Here is a 17,976-nt window from a genome sequence, read left to right as displayed (position 1 = left end):
AAGCTCGCTGGGAACGGAAGCTATGCACCAGAATCAAAACCGCGCGTAACAATCAGGGTGCCATAAGGCGGGTGAGAAATTAGATTGATTCCCAACAGCAGCAGACTTGTTCGACTCACTTTACATAATCCCCAGAACTGTGTACGGCAGACCGTCGAGTGACCATTTTTAGTCCCGCAGGAATGCTACAAACAATCGGACGACGATCGATGGGTGAGTAGTTTAAGGTAGGATTGCTCGTTGTCGGGTTGTCTTCGCTTACATCACACACACTGAAATTGACATAATTTGACTAATTGAATTAAAACAGTCCCCGCAAGACTGAGAACTGATTCCCAGGTATTCGTGTTTCGGCAGTCGGTCGGTGTGCTACAGTTTTTTTCTACTGGGCACTTGCGGTGCTCGGTTGTCTTGTAAGAACAAAGTTGGACTAGTTTGGTCAAGTTAAATATCATATAATTTCAAAAGTTTCAAAAAAAAAAAATCCTGAAAAAATTAATAATTATTAATAAGGCGAACACATTTTGTTTCGTAATTTTCTCCCGTCTGCTCAAACTAATGAACGAACCTTATATAATTCACAACGAAACTAATGTGTGACGCCTAAATGACTAATAGTTATGAACATAGTGCTCAACGATCGAATTATTGCTATTTTTCCGTTGGTGGAAAACAGCACATAAGCAATTTAAAAATTCATTCTATTGTTGGCTAATGAAAGGATTAATTCGTTTGAACAGGTGCCCAATATCAGTGCGAATAATGTAAAAAGAATCAATCGTCTGTGATTGACCAAAGTGTTCATATGCGTACGTGATTGGATTATCTGTGGCAGTTTCGCTGAGTGAATCAAAATGAAGAAAACTTCGGAATCCAAGGAAAATCTCGTCAGCTCTGCCGCGTCTCTGGCCACCGGCCGGGCCGGATCGGATGCTGAAGAGGACCGTCGGTCGACCAAGAGTACCTTTTCCGAGTTCGATCGGGAGATACCGGAAGTGATCCTCACCAAGACGGAGAAGCAGTTTCTACTCAGCGCCGAGCGAGGTGATTGTGCAACGGTTCGGAAGTAAGTATACGTTTCATTTGAGTAATGTGTTCTTTAAGTATTCGCGACGCCGCCAGTGATTGAGTGATAAGCGTGACCGCCACTCACCCCAGTCGGTGTGGGTTTAATCCATGCCGAGGTCGTTGAGATTTTTCTGAGGTGAAAAAATCTATGGTCACGGCTTTCTTCAGAAGAAAAGGAAAGCCGTTGGTCCCTGGTCCATAAGTTGATGGGTCGATATCTGGTCCAGATAGTGGAGTCACCTCTCTGGCGTGGGTGTTTGGCCTCGTAGCGGAAATAAAGCGACGGAAAATAACTATAACATGAAGAAGAAGTATTTACGCGATGATTAAATCGTGCTGAAGCTACTCAACCCAAGCATGGGTGCACTTGAGAAATTCTTCATGGTTAGTTTCTTAAAAACGATTCACTCTACAATTCAGCAAAAAATCCCTCTTAACCCTCCGACACTCGCCCTGTTGTATTTAGTGCAACACATTCAGAAAATCTACCGAACTCTTCTTTCAGCACCAGCGGCTGCTCATTCGGGGGGGGGCCTTTTGTGCGAGTGCAGGGAGGATAAGGAGATACACCACTGTAGAACATGAAAAATAGGCATATTTCGAGAATTTATCTAGACGCAATAAAGAAGTGAATCGAGATCTTGTAAAATGGGATTTATAGTACAAGTTATAAAGTATAAAAATATTTTTTTCAAGTAATTTTGTCACAAAATGGCAGCGGTGCAGCCTTTTCCCATAGACGGCTCTTGTTGGAAATGGTCCACGGCCGGATTTTTCGATTTCTTATAACAATGGCAAGCGACGTGCGTAGGGTCTTTTCGATATTTGGATTTTTCGCGGAATGGCGCTAATTTGAGTAAAAAATGCTGAAAATGTCATAAAAATTGACACAAAATTGTTGATTAAAAAAAAGTTCTAAACTTGTCGAGAGATTCCATGAGAAACCGGCCGACCACAAAATATGACCATCGGTGATTCGAACGAAACTTTTAAGATGTGTTCGGTTTATGAGTCATCCAATTGCAATATTTTGATACAAGAGCAATTTTTCAAAAGGGCGTAAACATTTCTACGTGCAATAATTTCAAGCCTTTTTTGTTCGATTGCTGTATTTTATACAGCAAAATTTTCTGAGAACGAGTTTCAAAGAATGAATATTTATTTACAAAAAATATACACTGAAAAAAATGCTGTGTCATTTTTCACAAAAACAAAAATTTGTGTTAAAAATTTAAATTACAAAAAATCCTTTTCTTCTAATTTTTAATATTTTAGAAACAAAAAACTATAGAGCAAGAAATATTTTAAATGTGAATGATGGAGAACTTATCGGTAAAAAAATTTGTCTAAGAATAACTTTATACATGTTTTTAAATTTCATACTAATTGACATACAAAACAGTAATTTTATTACAGAATATAATTCTTAGTCTTATTTTCAACCAAAATGTATTTAACAAAAATCTTCCAAAATGCGATAGTTTTCGAGATATTTGGAATTTTGTTCAAACAAAAACAGTTAATTCGTTTGATTATGCCCTATTATAAAATGTTAAAAATCTAATGTTTATCGTTTTAAAAACGTAAAGGAAACTTTTAAAGTGCATTTTGATCATGGAGAAGCTTTCAATAAAAAAAAAAATTCCTAACAATAACTTTTGACATATTTTTATAATTCATAATATTTGCAGTCAAAAATACAATTTTCTTTTTGAATATGATTCTAAACGCTATTTCAAATCAAAATGCTAATAACAAAAATTTTCTGAAATGTAGTAGTTCTCGAGATATTTCAAATTTAGTTTTAACAACACACTTCTTTTGTTTTCTTACGATCTTTTCAGAAGTTATTCGCATTTCTCCATCAACAATAATATGTTTTTCAAAAGGTTCATAACATTTCCTGTAACTTTCTCTTTTACATCAAGGTGATATTGTAAACCATTTGAAAGCTATACGAAAACAGGAAATTCCGGACAAACCGTCACTCGCCAATCACAGATGTTGATCGTAAAAAAAGCAAAAGTTTTCTCTTTCATGAACTGCCTTGAACTGTGTTTGGCTAGTAACGATTTGTCCGGAATTTTCTTTCAAAGAGAATTTTGACAGTTGGCTTTTAAGCCGTAATCATATGTTTGTCGAGTATTCTTCTATTATTTTCTTTTCATAGACTGGTTAGTTCGACTGGTCTGTCTATGAGAGTATCATCTCTATCACTTGAAATACAGTCGTGATTCGCTGGTCGGACACTTTTTCAGTGGACCGCTTTTTAGTTGGACCTCCGCTAGTTGGACCATTGTCAAATTAAAAAAAACCACTGAACGTCAAAATCTCGTGCCAAATTTACTTTGACAATCAATCTGACAATATTTAGAGATACGAACAGATGCATTTACACTGCCAACATCTCATTTGGAGAGTTTTTGACATCTGTCAGTAGGTCCAACTTGCGCATCAAATTCGTTAGTTGGACAAGGCTGTGGCCCAACCAGCGAATCACGACTGTACATGTGTTTTGACAGCTCGCAGTTTTCAGTAGCAGTTTGATCACTCGCACTTTGAAAGTGCGGAGTCCAGGTTGGTGGGAAGCGCGCAATATTAGAAAAAGTGATGATTTCGGGGTTTTATCAAAAAATTATCTTTATAATTAGGGATGCCAAGTGTTTTTCCAAGAAGTATGTAATAATTCTTGAAAAAGTCTGGAGTTGTCTGGATAGCCCATTTTTTTGAAAAAGCTTGAGGAATGAATTTGAGGCTGTGAGCTTTCAGCATCTTGTATTGCTGAAATTTCCAGCTGATGACAATTCATCAAAATTTATTCACTTTTAGCGAAAAAACCTTTGCTATTTTGTGTTTCCAGCTATTCTAAAAAGTTTTGTTTTCAAAATCGTATCTCGAAAAGTTGTTATAAAAATCAACGATGAACGATTCTATCTCATTTTGTTATTTTTCAAATTGTCTGGATGATTTATCCAAATTTGGACAAATTTTCTGAAATCTGGATAAGACAAACATAAATCTGTATGTCTGGACGACGCTTAAAAACCTGGGAGAATCCAGATAAACCTGGAAGGTTGGCACCCCTGTTTATAATTATAACCCATCATCGAGATTAAGCTCCTTTTTACCTTAACTAACTGTTCCACTTCCTGAACTGTGGGGCTAACACGAGTTTTACTAAAGTCGATAGAAATCATATTATCCCGTAGCACGGGCACTTTTGTTTCATTTGGCAAACTCATTTCACTCCGCAGCCGGGGGCAACGATACAATTTGTTTGTGCACTGATATAGAGCAAAAGCTGGCTTGATTCACTGGTGCCTATAGCCGGCTATAGCGTAGCGATTTTTTTTTGCTTCTGCGAGGTCAGAAGATAGACTGATTTGATCAAATTGTCCGCCGATGGTTCTTGATTCCATATAAATAGAATTTATATTTTTGCTACCACATGTCTTTAAAATTCTTGAAACGTTGAGACTTGATGTAATATGGGGTAATTCGTCAGAAGATTAACTTTTAGTACTCGATTTGGTACATTTTCGCCTTTCTGATATAGATAGGTTATGTAATCACTCTGAAAATCGTCAACCTATACGGCCACTTATCACACAAGCTCATTCCGCACTCCCCCCCGCTCTACACCCTCATCACTCTCCCTCGGACCCACCCCTCTTACATCCCTATCAGCTTCACCCACCAGGCATATTAAAATAAGTAGAACAGGGGGTGGTTCGGTTTTGGGTTATTCACCTCCCTCACTTACCCACCCACTGCATGGCAAAATAAGTTATAAGGAAAAGAACATTGAATTAATGCTGATTAAGCTAATTAAATATTATATTTTTTGTTTGAAGTATTTCAGTCGTTCATTAAGTTCGTGGCTGGCGTGACTTTGTGTATAGGGTAGACAAGCCCTTATTCATCTCATTAGTCAGAATGTCACACTACTTCGTTGTTAACTCGGTCAACCGTCATTGGGTTGCGCTTAAATGGGTGATCTTTGCATTGTTCTTAAGAAATAGCACAATGAAAAAATTAGCCTGGAAAATGTAAAATACTCACATTTGAGCAAAGTGAAAAATCAAGAATACGTACATTTTCCGATGACCCGCACAAGATAACAACACACGGAAGGTAGAGCACATCGTGACTGGGGCAAATATTTCTTCGAAATCAGATCCAAAACGCTGGCTGCATCCTTGCGCCACGAGTCTGGCTTTCATTCTCTCGACCTTGCCGCCCGCATCCAACTTCCTCTTGTACACCCACTTGCTACTGACAATGTTGCAAGCAGGCTGCGGGTCCACAAACTTCCATGGATCTTTCGACACCAACGACTCGTGCTCAGTGTCCATTGCCACAATCCAGTCCTCCTTGTCAGGGCTGCTGATTGCTTGCTCGTACGTAGTCGGCTCATTCTGGTCCAGCGTTGCTATACCAACAAAATAATTCCCAAACCGCGCCGGCCAGGTGCATCTTCACCGTGATACACTTCTTCAGCCGATTCATATCCAAGCAAGTCTTCTTCATCCTCAGGTCCTTCTTCGAATGCAGGCACAGGTGCCGGCTTACGATTGATTACCGGAACCGGTAGTGGCTCCAACTCAACCGTCGATTCAGTAGCTTCTAACTTCCGCTTGGTATCGCGTTCACTGTCCATACGCTAATCCTCGAAGAACTTTACATTCCGGATGATGGTGATTCATCCCAAAATTGTATCCAGCAGGCTATAGACCTTATGCTCGTTGGAGTAGCTTGCAAATACCAGCTTACTCCCTTTAGGCTCTATTTACCTGCGTGTCTCGGCTGGTATGTGTACCCAGGCTTCGCAACCGAAAATCCGGAAGTGCTCATACGACGGAAGTCTTCCATACCACTTCTCGTAAGGACTCGTTTTGATGGATCTGGAAGTTACCCGATTCTGAGTGTAGGTTGCCATCAGAATCGCCTCTCCCCAGAACTTTTGATCCAGTTTCACCTCCAAAGCAATGAGTAGGGCGCGCTGACCTGGCTCACAATACCTTCCGCTCGGAGTAAGTTCTGCAAATCCGTGCTGCTAAACTCTCCTCCACCGTATAATTGCAGCACCCTAGAACCTTGCCCATCTGCGTCTTGCAGAAGCAAATGAAGCCCTTGATTTTCTCTGCAGCGTCCGACTTCTTTCTCAGAAGGCACACGAACGTCCTTCGTGTATGGTCATCGACCAAACAAAGGAAGTATTGGTTTCGACTCGGTGTGCTCTTCATCTTCATCCGGTGGCAGTTTTTACACCGAGGATTCCACGAACCGTGCCAGCAACTTTGTCCCGCTCGCCATCGGCCAACATCACGTTCGTACCACACAGTGAAGAGCTTCCGATTCCCCGTCCTGTGCCGTGAAACACCATTGTCGATAAACAAGCTGGACGGTTCAGATTGCCCCACCATCCACGCCAGTGGTCTCTCGGAAACTGCGTTCGGTTCACCTGATTTCTTCTTCATCGGTTTCGTCGCTGATTCGCCAGCTGCACCATTCGGACAATCTTTCTTCAGGTGTCCCGGTTGTTTACACTGGAAACAGAATCGCGTCTCCCCTCTTTTACTTCCCGCATCAGTAAACTTGCTACCATCACTTCCACACCGGCGCGATGATACACTCGCAACGCGTGTCCACTACTACTTCACCAGCTGTATCGTCAATTCGTGTCGTGGCCGTTGCTCCAACGCCATCGCAATATAGAGGAGTCTGACAGCGAACACAACATTGCGACTTGCAGCTTTTCCGGTATCTCGTCACCAACATTGGCGATCCGTAATATCAGTAAAAATCTACAAATGTTGCTCCATATCGTCGCCCTCCTTGAGCTACAGATGCGTCAGCTTCTTCAGAAGGTAGACCTCCGACCTCTTGTTGTGGTAAGTCTTCAACGCATCCCTTACGTCCTTCGCATTCGCACAATTGCGCTCCAGCTAGTCGTCTTCAATGCAGAGCCCGCATGTCGCTCTAGCTTTTGCATCCGCCTTCGTCCATGCATCTGTTACTGGATTCACTTGGGGTTCGGAGATGACGTACCATATATACTCCCGGATCAGCAACATCTCCATCTTAAACTTCCACGACAGGTAATTGCGGTTGTTTAAAATCTGCAATGCATACCTCAGCGAATCCGTTATTTTGCCGCTTGCAGGAATCCACCGGCCAGATCTCGACGCCGCAAACAAATGACACATAAACGAACCGAACTTTTCTTGCGCGAACCCGATTTCTAACTATCACGAACTAGTCTGGCCCCTTAACCTGTTGGGCAGACAATCGGTCGACGAAACCAGACCTACGAAAACACGGATAATCCGGACGAAATAAAAAATTTCACGACCTTGCACTTTGAACAACGTGTTTTTATTTTGATGAACTCAGCGCAACTAACAAACGTCAAAATGGAATAACATATTTCTTGAGCGTTTTTTCAAAACGTCATATCTGCAATGAGTTACTCTCTTTGTTTACTTTCTCCTTCGATTTTTACGGCGTCACTATAATACTTTTCACTTATTTTACAGTACAGATCGAAAGACGGTGATTTTAACTAGCATATTATGCAAAGAGTTGAGGGATAAACGTTAAAGTGACCGAATTATTAACAGAAGAGAAAGTAAACAAAGAGAGTAACTCATTGCAGATATGACGTTTTGAAAAAACGCTCAAGATTTATGTTTTTTCGCGCATAAACGCCTAGCGCAACATCTTGAAAGGGCGCAACAATCGTGTCTCATGTGGTATATAAAACAACAAGCATTTGATGTCTTTGTCCACAATTTACTTAAGCTATAATTTTTTGTGCGTAAATTGAGGTTTTGAATTCTGCATGGGTAGCCTGAGTTCTAATATTTTAATTATTTTCTTTCACAGCACATGAATGTTTTGCTGATGTTCGGTGTGGTAAGCTACCAATAATTAAAGAATGCTCGATATTTAGGCAAGAACTTCTAAAGTTTCGATATAGAGGCTCCGCGTTAAGATTTGGAAAAAGGGAGCACAATTTCGAATGTTTATAACGTTTAGTGGGATTTAATATTTTTACACGATATATATTTTATGTATTATCACAGACCTACAAGACATGACACGGAGAACAGTTCACTGAATAAAACGTGATCATCATTTCCAATTTAAATTCGCTTGGCACACTATCGCCGCCTCGTGGCGATTCTTTGAACTATATCATCTGTTTGACACATCTGTCCATTTGACATGACGGTACATTGGTGTGCGTAAGTAGTTATTATGGGCATATGCACCTAACAACAAACATCAATTAAACGAAAGTCAGATTAGACCTTTAGATTTGTATTCTGAGATGAATGAATTCTAGGAAAGGCAGAGGTTTCTTTATAGGCAACTCCACTATATGAGGAAACTGAGCAATGGGTATGTCATGTTGCCTAGAAAGGATTATCTTAAACACAGAAAGCGAGGATGACAATTTGATCCGTCCTGTAATGTGGTCTGTTCCCCACAAGTTTTGCTGAAGATTGTGGAAAGTGCTTTTTTGACTAAATTGAAATTGAAGAGAATGTTTCAATACAACGCTATTTGATTTTCATTATGTTATTTTCAACTGGATTAATATTAACTCTTAACAATGTGTCAAATAATTTCCTAATCGACTCTCATTTGATGGCCAGCAGAAAAAACATGCTGAATTAATTGCGAACTCTGCCAAAATCGTCGTCTTTACGATGTATTTTGATGGCCACTGCTTCCTGCATACAATGTTCGTCTAAAGTTTATTCTCGTTTTGTTCATACAGAAAGCACCTTAAAGTTTTGATTTCAAGACTAACGGTTACTACAATCAATTGTAGAGCACCAATTTATTTTTGTTTGTTCCTAACATAGTTCATTTAGCACAATAACGGCAATAACAAAACGCGGACGCTTAGTGGTATTGGCGATTCTACGTTGAAACCGCTCGCAGATAGCGCTGGGAGGAAAGTGTTGTTGATTTTATTCTGTTCTGTCATAGTGCATATATTTTCTGTAAACATTGGTGAAAAATGACTTTTAAACACCAAATTACCGATCAATTTGTTGATAATTGTTTATGAAAATGGAGGAAAATCATCATTTTATCAGATGATGAGTAAACATCTTGCGAAAAGAGTGTAAAACATAGTGGTTTCTAATATTATTCGCAGAGCTATATGCGCGCTGTTTCGAAATGTAATTTGTTGAGCACCGTAGCCGCCGCAACAGCATTTCCCGTTCGTCCTAAGTTAAGCTAAACCTTCATGAGATGGTGTAAATTCATGAAACTCTCCAGATCACGCGAGGAAAGAATATATCCGGCTAATAGGAAAGTGTCAGCTTTGTATCATGCACAGCCGATCCTTCTCTCCGATAGTCTTCACTGAATCTCCTACGTAGTTCAAAATATAAAGGAGTTTGACATTGGTGCTGATTGGGTCTCGGTTTCGAGTTGGAACTTTATTCATGGAACGATTTTTTATAACCACAATAATACCCCGATTACATTTCGAAGAAATGTATGAGTGAAATAGTTGCAAATTGCTGTAATTTCAGAATAATCGCAAATAAAACTAAATTTCTTACTCGTTTCATTCATATTTTGGCAGTGGTAAGCTTTTTCCGAGAAGATAATGAAGATTTTGTTGTAAGCTACGACTCACTTACGGGTGAAAAAAAGCAAACTGTATCACTTTGCCAGTTCATGAGCTGAATCATCGGTGTCGCATGACTAATTTTGGCTTTGCCGCAAATCGCCAATGTGTTTGGGTATTTTTGTCAATCATGTCATACGGTCGCGCGCCTCTTGCGGTGAGCACGGAAAGTTATGGGAATGGTAATCTAACGTTTGAAAAGGTCGGTAAATTTTTGCAACACTTTGGTGATCTCGAGTGTCATGTCTGGTAGGTCTGTGGTATTAGGTAGTTAAAAAGTGTCAATAAATTTCTCATGGAAAACTAAAGCTATCTTCTCCATACCCTGAAAAACTTTACTCACCCCTACTGCCCTAATAATTTTACAGTGTGGTAATAGCTTCACTTTAATAGTAGGGTTCATGCTTCGATTTGAGATCTAAGGTATATGATTAGTTCAGATCAACATATTCACGCAGTTTTCCAACAGCCTTTATGTTGATTTCAATTGGGTCATTAAATGAGATCTTTTTTTATTACATACATTGATAAAGCTGATTTTCGTGATTACAACAATGTTTTTTTCCAACTCAGGAAACGTGAAAATAAAATTTAAATATAAAATAAAGAAATATGTTGATAGTCTTGATTTGACACGATCAGAAGCATTTGACATATCGAATTTCACGACAATTTTTTCATTTTGGGGGTTGTCTTGATAGACCAGATGTAAACAACCGTAGTTTTCCTATGTATAGTTGTCTATGTTTGCATAAGATTTATTTAAAAAAAACAAAAAAAAAATCGTTTTTACATATTACAACGAATTTTTTTTTTGAAATAATGTTATATTATATATATTGGACCCAAAATTTATCGAATGGAACGGAAAACTATATATAGCCCAATGACCCAATTGATTAGGAAATACGTTTGAAAAATTATTATTGCAGTATTTAATCTGAAAACCTCAAATTGAATTAAATTCATAGCACTATCTTCCTATGAGGAGAGAAATTTCAATCCGACGCTAGCTTATGTATGGCCCTAAGTTAGTGTCGGATTCTGAACAGACGAAGTCGAAACGCAAATTTTATAAACTAAACAAATACATTTAACTCGGATCGTGCGATGTCTTTTCCTTACCTACACACAGTGTCACCTCTCCATAAAAAGTTACGATAAAATAATGAAAACTGGTTTATGTGGCTAAAAACTGGGCTTTTAACTAATTTTGGGTCGCTGAATCCATTTCTGCTATCAGTTTTGAAATCCCACAATTCCTTTTTTTGACTACTTTTATGTAAACCCATTTGAAGGTGTTAAAGGGTAAATATACACGTTAATAATGCAGTGGAGATCCAATTTTATCAGCCCTCGATTTTATATCCCCCGATTTTATCAGCTTTTTGATACGATTTTATCAGCTTCATATGAAAATTGATAGTTGGTGGTTTGATGAGCTCTAGCAGACAAACCAAGTTGAATTCGAGTAAATCCTTTCTTGGGCATATATTACTTATCTTAGAGGTCCGAATGCAAAATTAAAAATATTTTTTTTTAATTTTGCGCTATCAGAGGGAAATTAAAGTAAATAATCAGAAAAGGTTGCGAGGCTATATCTAAGGACCGAAGAAGAATATTTTAAGAGCTTCGGTTTATTAAAAATTATATTCGACAGAAAGATATATGTCCCCATTTTATCAATGTCCCTGTTTTATCAGCTTAAAATTCGCCAAGCGACTGATAAAAATGGGTCTTCACTGTAGTAGTCAATCACATCGGATACCATAAATGGTTGACAAAACTAGTAAAAATCACTAATTTTTCAGTAATATGTTGTTTTGTTTAGGCAACCAATTTATAAAAAGATTTATGAGCTACAGCGAGGCTCCATATGGGTATTTTCAAAAACATAGATATAACAACATCGGTGCACACATGCGCAAGATGAGGCCTATATAGCTTGAAACTACACTAATTTTTGAGTCAGACTCATGATAAGTGACCCATGGGAGATAATCTCAAAAATATTAAGACGTATAAAGATAAATTACTGATATGACATCGAATTTCTCAATTGCTTTTTCTTGATGTAGAACAAATGGAAATGATATCTGTGCAAAAAGCTCACATCTAGTTTTTCATATTCATTCTTCTTCCAAAGAACTCAAAAATACTCCAATCGGCCATGTAGTTCTTGAGATATCGCCATCGAAGTTCGACGGTACGAACAATTCTCATGAATAAAATTGAACAGAAATCCTCGACATCACTTGCTTTAACGACATTGTTGAAAATTCATTTTTCATAAAATAAATATTTACAAAAGAATTACAAGACATTGATTTTTAGGGTTTTGTCACGCATCGTGCCACTGTGCTACACGCCAAATTGCATCCATTGTTGTGGGACCCATTTAATCAAACCCGCCTAATTTAATTTCCAGAATCATACAAGCAAACAAAGGCGACCCGGATGAGTTCGACATCAACTGTGTGGATCCGCTGAATCGATCAGCTTTAATAGCAGCCATCGAGAACGAGAACATTGAACTAATAAGACTGCTACTATCGGAAGGAATTCAAGTACAGGTGAGTTGCTGAAAACCACACTACTACCTAGGTATATAGAAGGTTTTAACAATTGGTTGCATGCATTTTAAAATAGGATGCCCTGCTGCACGCGATCAAAGAAGAATACGTGGAAGCGGTGGAAACGTTGCTCGTCTGGGAGGAACAAACTCACCTCCCTGGTCAACCCTACGTATGTTTAGTCCAGTTTGAATATTTAATTTTATTTCAGGCCACTAAATTTATTTGTTTATATTTCATTTTTGAAGAGCTGGGAATCTGTGGACCGTTCGTCATCCTCATTCACAGCAGATATCACTCCGCTTATTCTGGCCGCTCACAAGAACAACTATGAAATCCTTAAAATTCTGCTGGATCGAGGCGCAACACTTCCCATGCCACATGACGTTCGGTGAGTGTTTGTGAACTGTTTAAGATGAATGTTTTCGCATTATTATTATTATCCGTTGTTACCACGTCTGTAAATCTAAATTTTATGCATTCCAAAGTCTCCTCCTAGCTTATAAAAGAGCACGTAAATTGATTTATGTAATTACACCTTCCGGCAATCGGTTACACTTGAACATATATTTATCATTAGCACGTGATAATTCACTCAGATCATCAGACACTATTTTAGCATGTCGTCTCGTGTCAGGTGAGGAATACAAATGTCGCACAGATTGCTTTAAAATGCAAAGTCACGACCGACTGGTCAGGATTACTGCATTGCATGACCCTATGCCAGCCAAAATCACGTTATTAATATTCTAACATGTATTTCACAAGCGAGAGCTACTACCACGGTGCAAGAAAAGATAGGTGTTCACATTGTAAAGGATGTGTGAGACCAGTTTGTATTTTTTCGATGTGAACGTTGGTATTGGTTAGTTAAGGTACTTTAGATCAAATTTTTAATCTAAAAAGTAATTAACTAGAAAACGACAAATGTGGACACCTTTTCTCGATTGCATCCTAACTTACTACCGCAGGAGAATTCAAGTACATCCCCCGTGTGTGTGTATTATCATTTGCAGCTGTGGATGCGACGAGTGCGTGACGTCAAGCGAACAGGACTCCCTCCGCCACTCCCAGTCACGCATCAACGCCTACCGGGCACTGTCCTCGAGCTCGCTGATAGCACTCAGTTCCAAGGATCCGATTAGCACCGCTTTCCATCTGTCGTGGGAACTGAAGCGGCTAACGCGAACCGAGTCGGAATTTCGCGCTGAGTACGCGGTAATGTATGACTTTTTGTTTTCCTAAATTTACTTCCGTGGGATTCGATGATTTGATTAGTATTTTTAGTTGAGATTTATTGGACGTTTGGTTTAATTAATAATAATAGTTGTTTGTAAACAACGACGTTAATACACTACTATACTCGCGTGATTTCTGCCAGAATGTAAGGAGAGTAATTACTTCATGAAAATTGTAAAAAATAATTATCCATTAGTGTCATTCCAAACGAACAAATTACCTGTCAGGTCCATGTCGTTTGTTCGTTTAGAATGTCATTGAACAATAATCATTGTTCCATTGTTGACAGCTTTTGCCAGTTTCCTTACATACACTATGGTTTATTCAACTCTTACTCACAACAATTGATAAGGCGAATAGCTGCAACTATCACGTTTCATTTGACTACTAATAGTTATTATTATTTGTGGAATTGAAATAATTGCATTTATCCTGATTGGAATTACGGTTAATTGCCCCTTTTATGTAGAAAATCCTTTCGAGCATAAAGGCATCGAATCTAAACCGCTAATTAACCAAATTGACTATTGTAATGACCATGAGTTGGTAAAAATTAAGCCGATTCTAGAACTGCGAAGGCAGCAGTACTTTTGTTTCAAACATTTTGTTTTGTGTTTCACCCATAGTGTTGGATATTAAGATCGTTCGACGTATTTGAGGGTAGAGTGGACCAAGTCATAATCAATGTATCGTCAAGATTGGACAACGCGAAACTCGTCTCTATTCAATGTGGTTACTGTTCGACCAGATAAAATGAGGGATGACTGTGAGAGACCCTGAGCGGGAAAACAAAATGACTTGCTGTGAGAATTTTTCGAAGAATTTTAATATACACGTACCTACACGGGTAGTTGACATGGATGGAGTAATCACCGACAAGGGACTAATACACGAAGATTTGCTGAAGTATGCGTTTGGGATTATCAAAGAACCCACATACTTTAGTCAGCAAAAATTATGTATTGCAAGTAATTGCGTTCAACAAAAATTACTGAGGATAAGAAAATATGTTTTTCTCCATCGCACAGTGGCTCAAAACAGCGTTTTGAGGTACTTAATTCATTAGAGTCAAAACTGTCCATATTAGCGATTTCACATATTCTACAATGTTTGTGTGTGTATAAAGCGCCATCTTTTGGTAATATTATTATTTTTTTAAATTGATCATAGTAGGCTACAGAAAATTTAACTTTTGAACCGAAAGAGCAAACTAAAATTCATACAGTATAAACCGGACCGAGATGAAATTGTATATCACCTATTGGAAAATCATTCAATATCAGTGTTAACCTTCCGGCAGACGCGCTAGTATATAAAGTGCGCGTCACTCAGGAAATCAAGGGAAAGCGTCTTTGAACACCAGCACCTACTCGTTCAGTGAGCCATTCACGCGACTTCAGGAGGGCCAGACATAAAGTTTTCAAAAGTGTATAACTTTTGAACGGGTACTTATAGACAAACAATTTTACCTTCGTTTTGTAGGTGAAATCTATTCCTATCAGAATAATTGATAGAATACACAGCATTCACAGCTATCTGGTCTCTTCGGAAAAGTTGTGTGTTTTATGATAATAAAAATACCTTAGAACATTATTAATGCGAAAAATCAGAAAGGAAAAAGTTATAAGTAAAAATAGGAAAAGGAGTTCACCATAGAGAACTTCTCATAACTCAATTACTATGAGTGACAGAGACAACATGTCTTCTGCAAAATTTATAAAAATACTCTTCTCTACAACTTTGTCGAAGACAGCCAAGCGCTATCTCTTTCGGTTCAAAAGTTAAATTTTCTGTAGCCTACTATGATCAATTTAAAAAAAATAATATTACAAAAAGATGGCGCTTTTTACGCACATAAACTTTGTAGAATATGTGAAATCGCTAATATGGACAGTTTTGACTCTAATGAATTAAGTACCTCAAAACGCTGTTTTGAGCCACTGTGCATCGGTCTCGTTTCGTGTGACCGAGTCAGCTTAGTTAAACTATCCTCTTGGATCGGATTCGCCTTTCTGTCCCGTGGATTATGAACTGCCTTCATTTCAATTACGCATTGTAGGAAAAAGTACGGTGTTGGAAATGCGGAGAAAATCATGAGGATGATTCAGGAATTGGAGATGCTGAAAAGTGTTCCTATTGTGGGAAAACTCCGCATGATCTCTCGATATGTCCGGAATGCAAATTCCGCGAGGAACCAGTGAAGCGTTCTTTTAAGAAAAACACCAAATGAGAGTTATGATTCGTTGCTCAATGTAGTGTAGTGTGTTACCCTGATGGACCCATTGAAGGCACAGCTTCTATTGTTCCCAAGAATATGCGTAAGAGCAAAATCAAGCTTCCTCATAAAGACCCGATTGTGTTTCTTGATGGATAACCAATGTAAGTAGGGGTTTACCCACTATTTGGGTTCTATTTACCTGCACGGCAGACTCTTATGCTCAAGGCGGTCAATATGCTTGTAACGAAAATTTCCGGATTCTCGTAGCCACAACAGAAACAGGAAAATAAACTAGTTTACCGTTACCTTCGGTATTTCATCACATACAAAAATCAAACATAATTGGGCGTAAGTTTTACACAAACTTTGACGCAATTTTTACGTAAAATTGGATGTAAGTTATATACAAACTTGAACGCTAGTTAAGTTTTGCACAAACTAGGAGGCAAATTTCACACAAACTTGGATGTAATTTTTACACAAAGCTGGATGCAAGATTAACACAAACTTAGATGCAAGTTTTACAACTTCTACACAAACAAATCTACGTGCATGTTTCACTCAATATCTTTGATGCAAGATTTACAAAACAAGGTTCACAGAAATTTGAATGCAAGTTTAACACAAACCTTGATACAAGTTCCATGTCCACCTCGTCAGTAACTGACATCAACTTTCTGTCAGACTATATATCCAAACTAACACCAAAATTGGCGCCAGTTAGACACAAACAGTTCACACAACATATGGCCTGCGTTAAGCCAAACCGAGCTAAGCGCCATAATTTTTTTCGTGTATTTTTCGTACCAAAATTCATTTTTCGATAACGTACCATTTACGTAGAAAGTCAAAGAACACTTGCTTGCTTTCGTTTGCTATTTGAGCTCCCAAAACATAATAGATATTAGAGTTCCTGGTGTTACATTGGATGTTAAAGCGATTTTAGATAAAGTACCTCAAAATGGCGCTTGGTCCTCTTTGGCTTAACACAGGCCATATGTGAGCGCTTAGAGCAACTGGCTGTAACTTAGCCAAGCACAGAAGCTCTGGGTCGCTAACGAACTTTGTCTTTTGGCATGAGATCCAAACGCCTGCAAGTATGCAACATATATTGCAGACATTTACAAAACGTGGATGCAAGATTTATGAAACTTTAATGCAAGGTTGATACCAATGCCAGTCCTACAAAACTTGAAGGGACTGCACACCAACTGGTACACAAATAAAGTTATAGACAAAATTGGATGCAACTTTTACACGCTTTTGAGCAAGATTTACATACGATCATGCACACAAACTTGCACGCAAGTTTTTCAGAATCGTAAACTTTACAAAAATATTACCGCAAGTTTTACCCAAACTTGAATGGGAAGTTTTACAAATTTGAATACAAGTTTTACACAAATTTCAATTAAAGTACCGCACAAAGTTGAAAAAAATTTACAAACTTGGATGCAATGTTTACACAATGTTGGATGTACAAATTTCATAGGAATTTGAATGCAAGTCTTAAGCAAACTTGAATATAAGTTTTATGCAAAACTTGGATGCTAGTTATATACAATTTAGTTTTTTTTCGCGGGGGATACAGGCCGCGTAAATGAAGATCGCGTAAATTTAAGAATCCGCGTTGATGGAAACCTCGCTAATGAAAACCGCGTAAATGCAAACTGCGTGAATTCAAAAAGCCGCGTAAAAATACCGCGCAAAAAACGCGTAAACAAACCTGAGTGTACAAACTTGGGTGCAAATCTTACACAAACTTTAATGTAAGTTTCATACATATTTGAACGAAAGTTTTGCAATTTGAGCGAAAAATTCGGGCAAACTTGCATAGAAGTTTTACACAAACTTAAATGCAGGTTTCACGCAAACTTGAGTCCAAATTTCACATAACTTTGAATGAATTTTTTACACAAAGTTGGATGCCAAGTTTGCACGAACTTGGAGGCCAGTTTTGCACAAACATGGATGCAAGTTTTACAAAAAGTTGGAAGCAAGTTTTACATAAATTTTTACACAAAGTTGGATGCAAGTTTTACACAACGTAGATGCCTGTACTTTGATACAAGCGCGTAAACAAATCTACATGCAATTTTCACACAATAACTTGGATGCAAGTTTCCAAAACGTACATACAATTTTCACAATAACTTGAATGCAAGTTTTACAGAAACCTGAATGCATGTTTTAAATAAACTTAGATACAAGATTTACAA

General features: G+C 38.3%; 1 protein-coding gene across 1 annotated transcript in view; it reads left to right on the top strand.

Moving 5' to 3' along the window:
* The first annotated feature begins 321 nt into the window (after positions 1-321).
* The window catches only part of LOC131683713 (transient receptor potential protein), a 38,130-nt gene continuing 20,475 nt past the window's right edge, over positions 322-17,976 (top strand). The window contains exons 1-6 of the mRNA XM_058965951.1: positions 322-413; positions 741-1,066; positions 12,156-12,300; positions 12,377-12,472; positions 12,549-12,691; positions 13,317-13,518. Coding sequence (XP_058821934.1) covers positions 855-1,066; positions 12,156-12,300; positions 12,377-12,472; positions 12,549-12,691; positions 13,317-13,518 — 798 coding nt within the window. The 5' untranslated portion in view covers positions 322-413; positions 741-854. The remainder of the gene's footprint in view (positions 414-740; positions 1,067-12,155; positions 12,301-12,376; positions 12,473-12,548; positions 12,692-13,316; positions 13,519-17,976) is intronic.

This window comes from Topomyia yanbarensis, chromosome 1, assembly GCF_030247195.1.
Source record: "Topomyia yanbarensis strain Yona2022 chromosome 1, ASM3024719v1, whole genome shotgun sequence".
NCBI lineage: Eukaryota > Metazoa > Arthropoda > Insecta > Diptera > Culicidae > Topomyia > Topomyia yanbarensis.
Note: the sequence above shows the minus strand (reverse complement) of the source record. Positions and strands in the feature narration are given on the sequence as shown.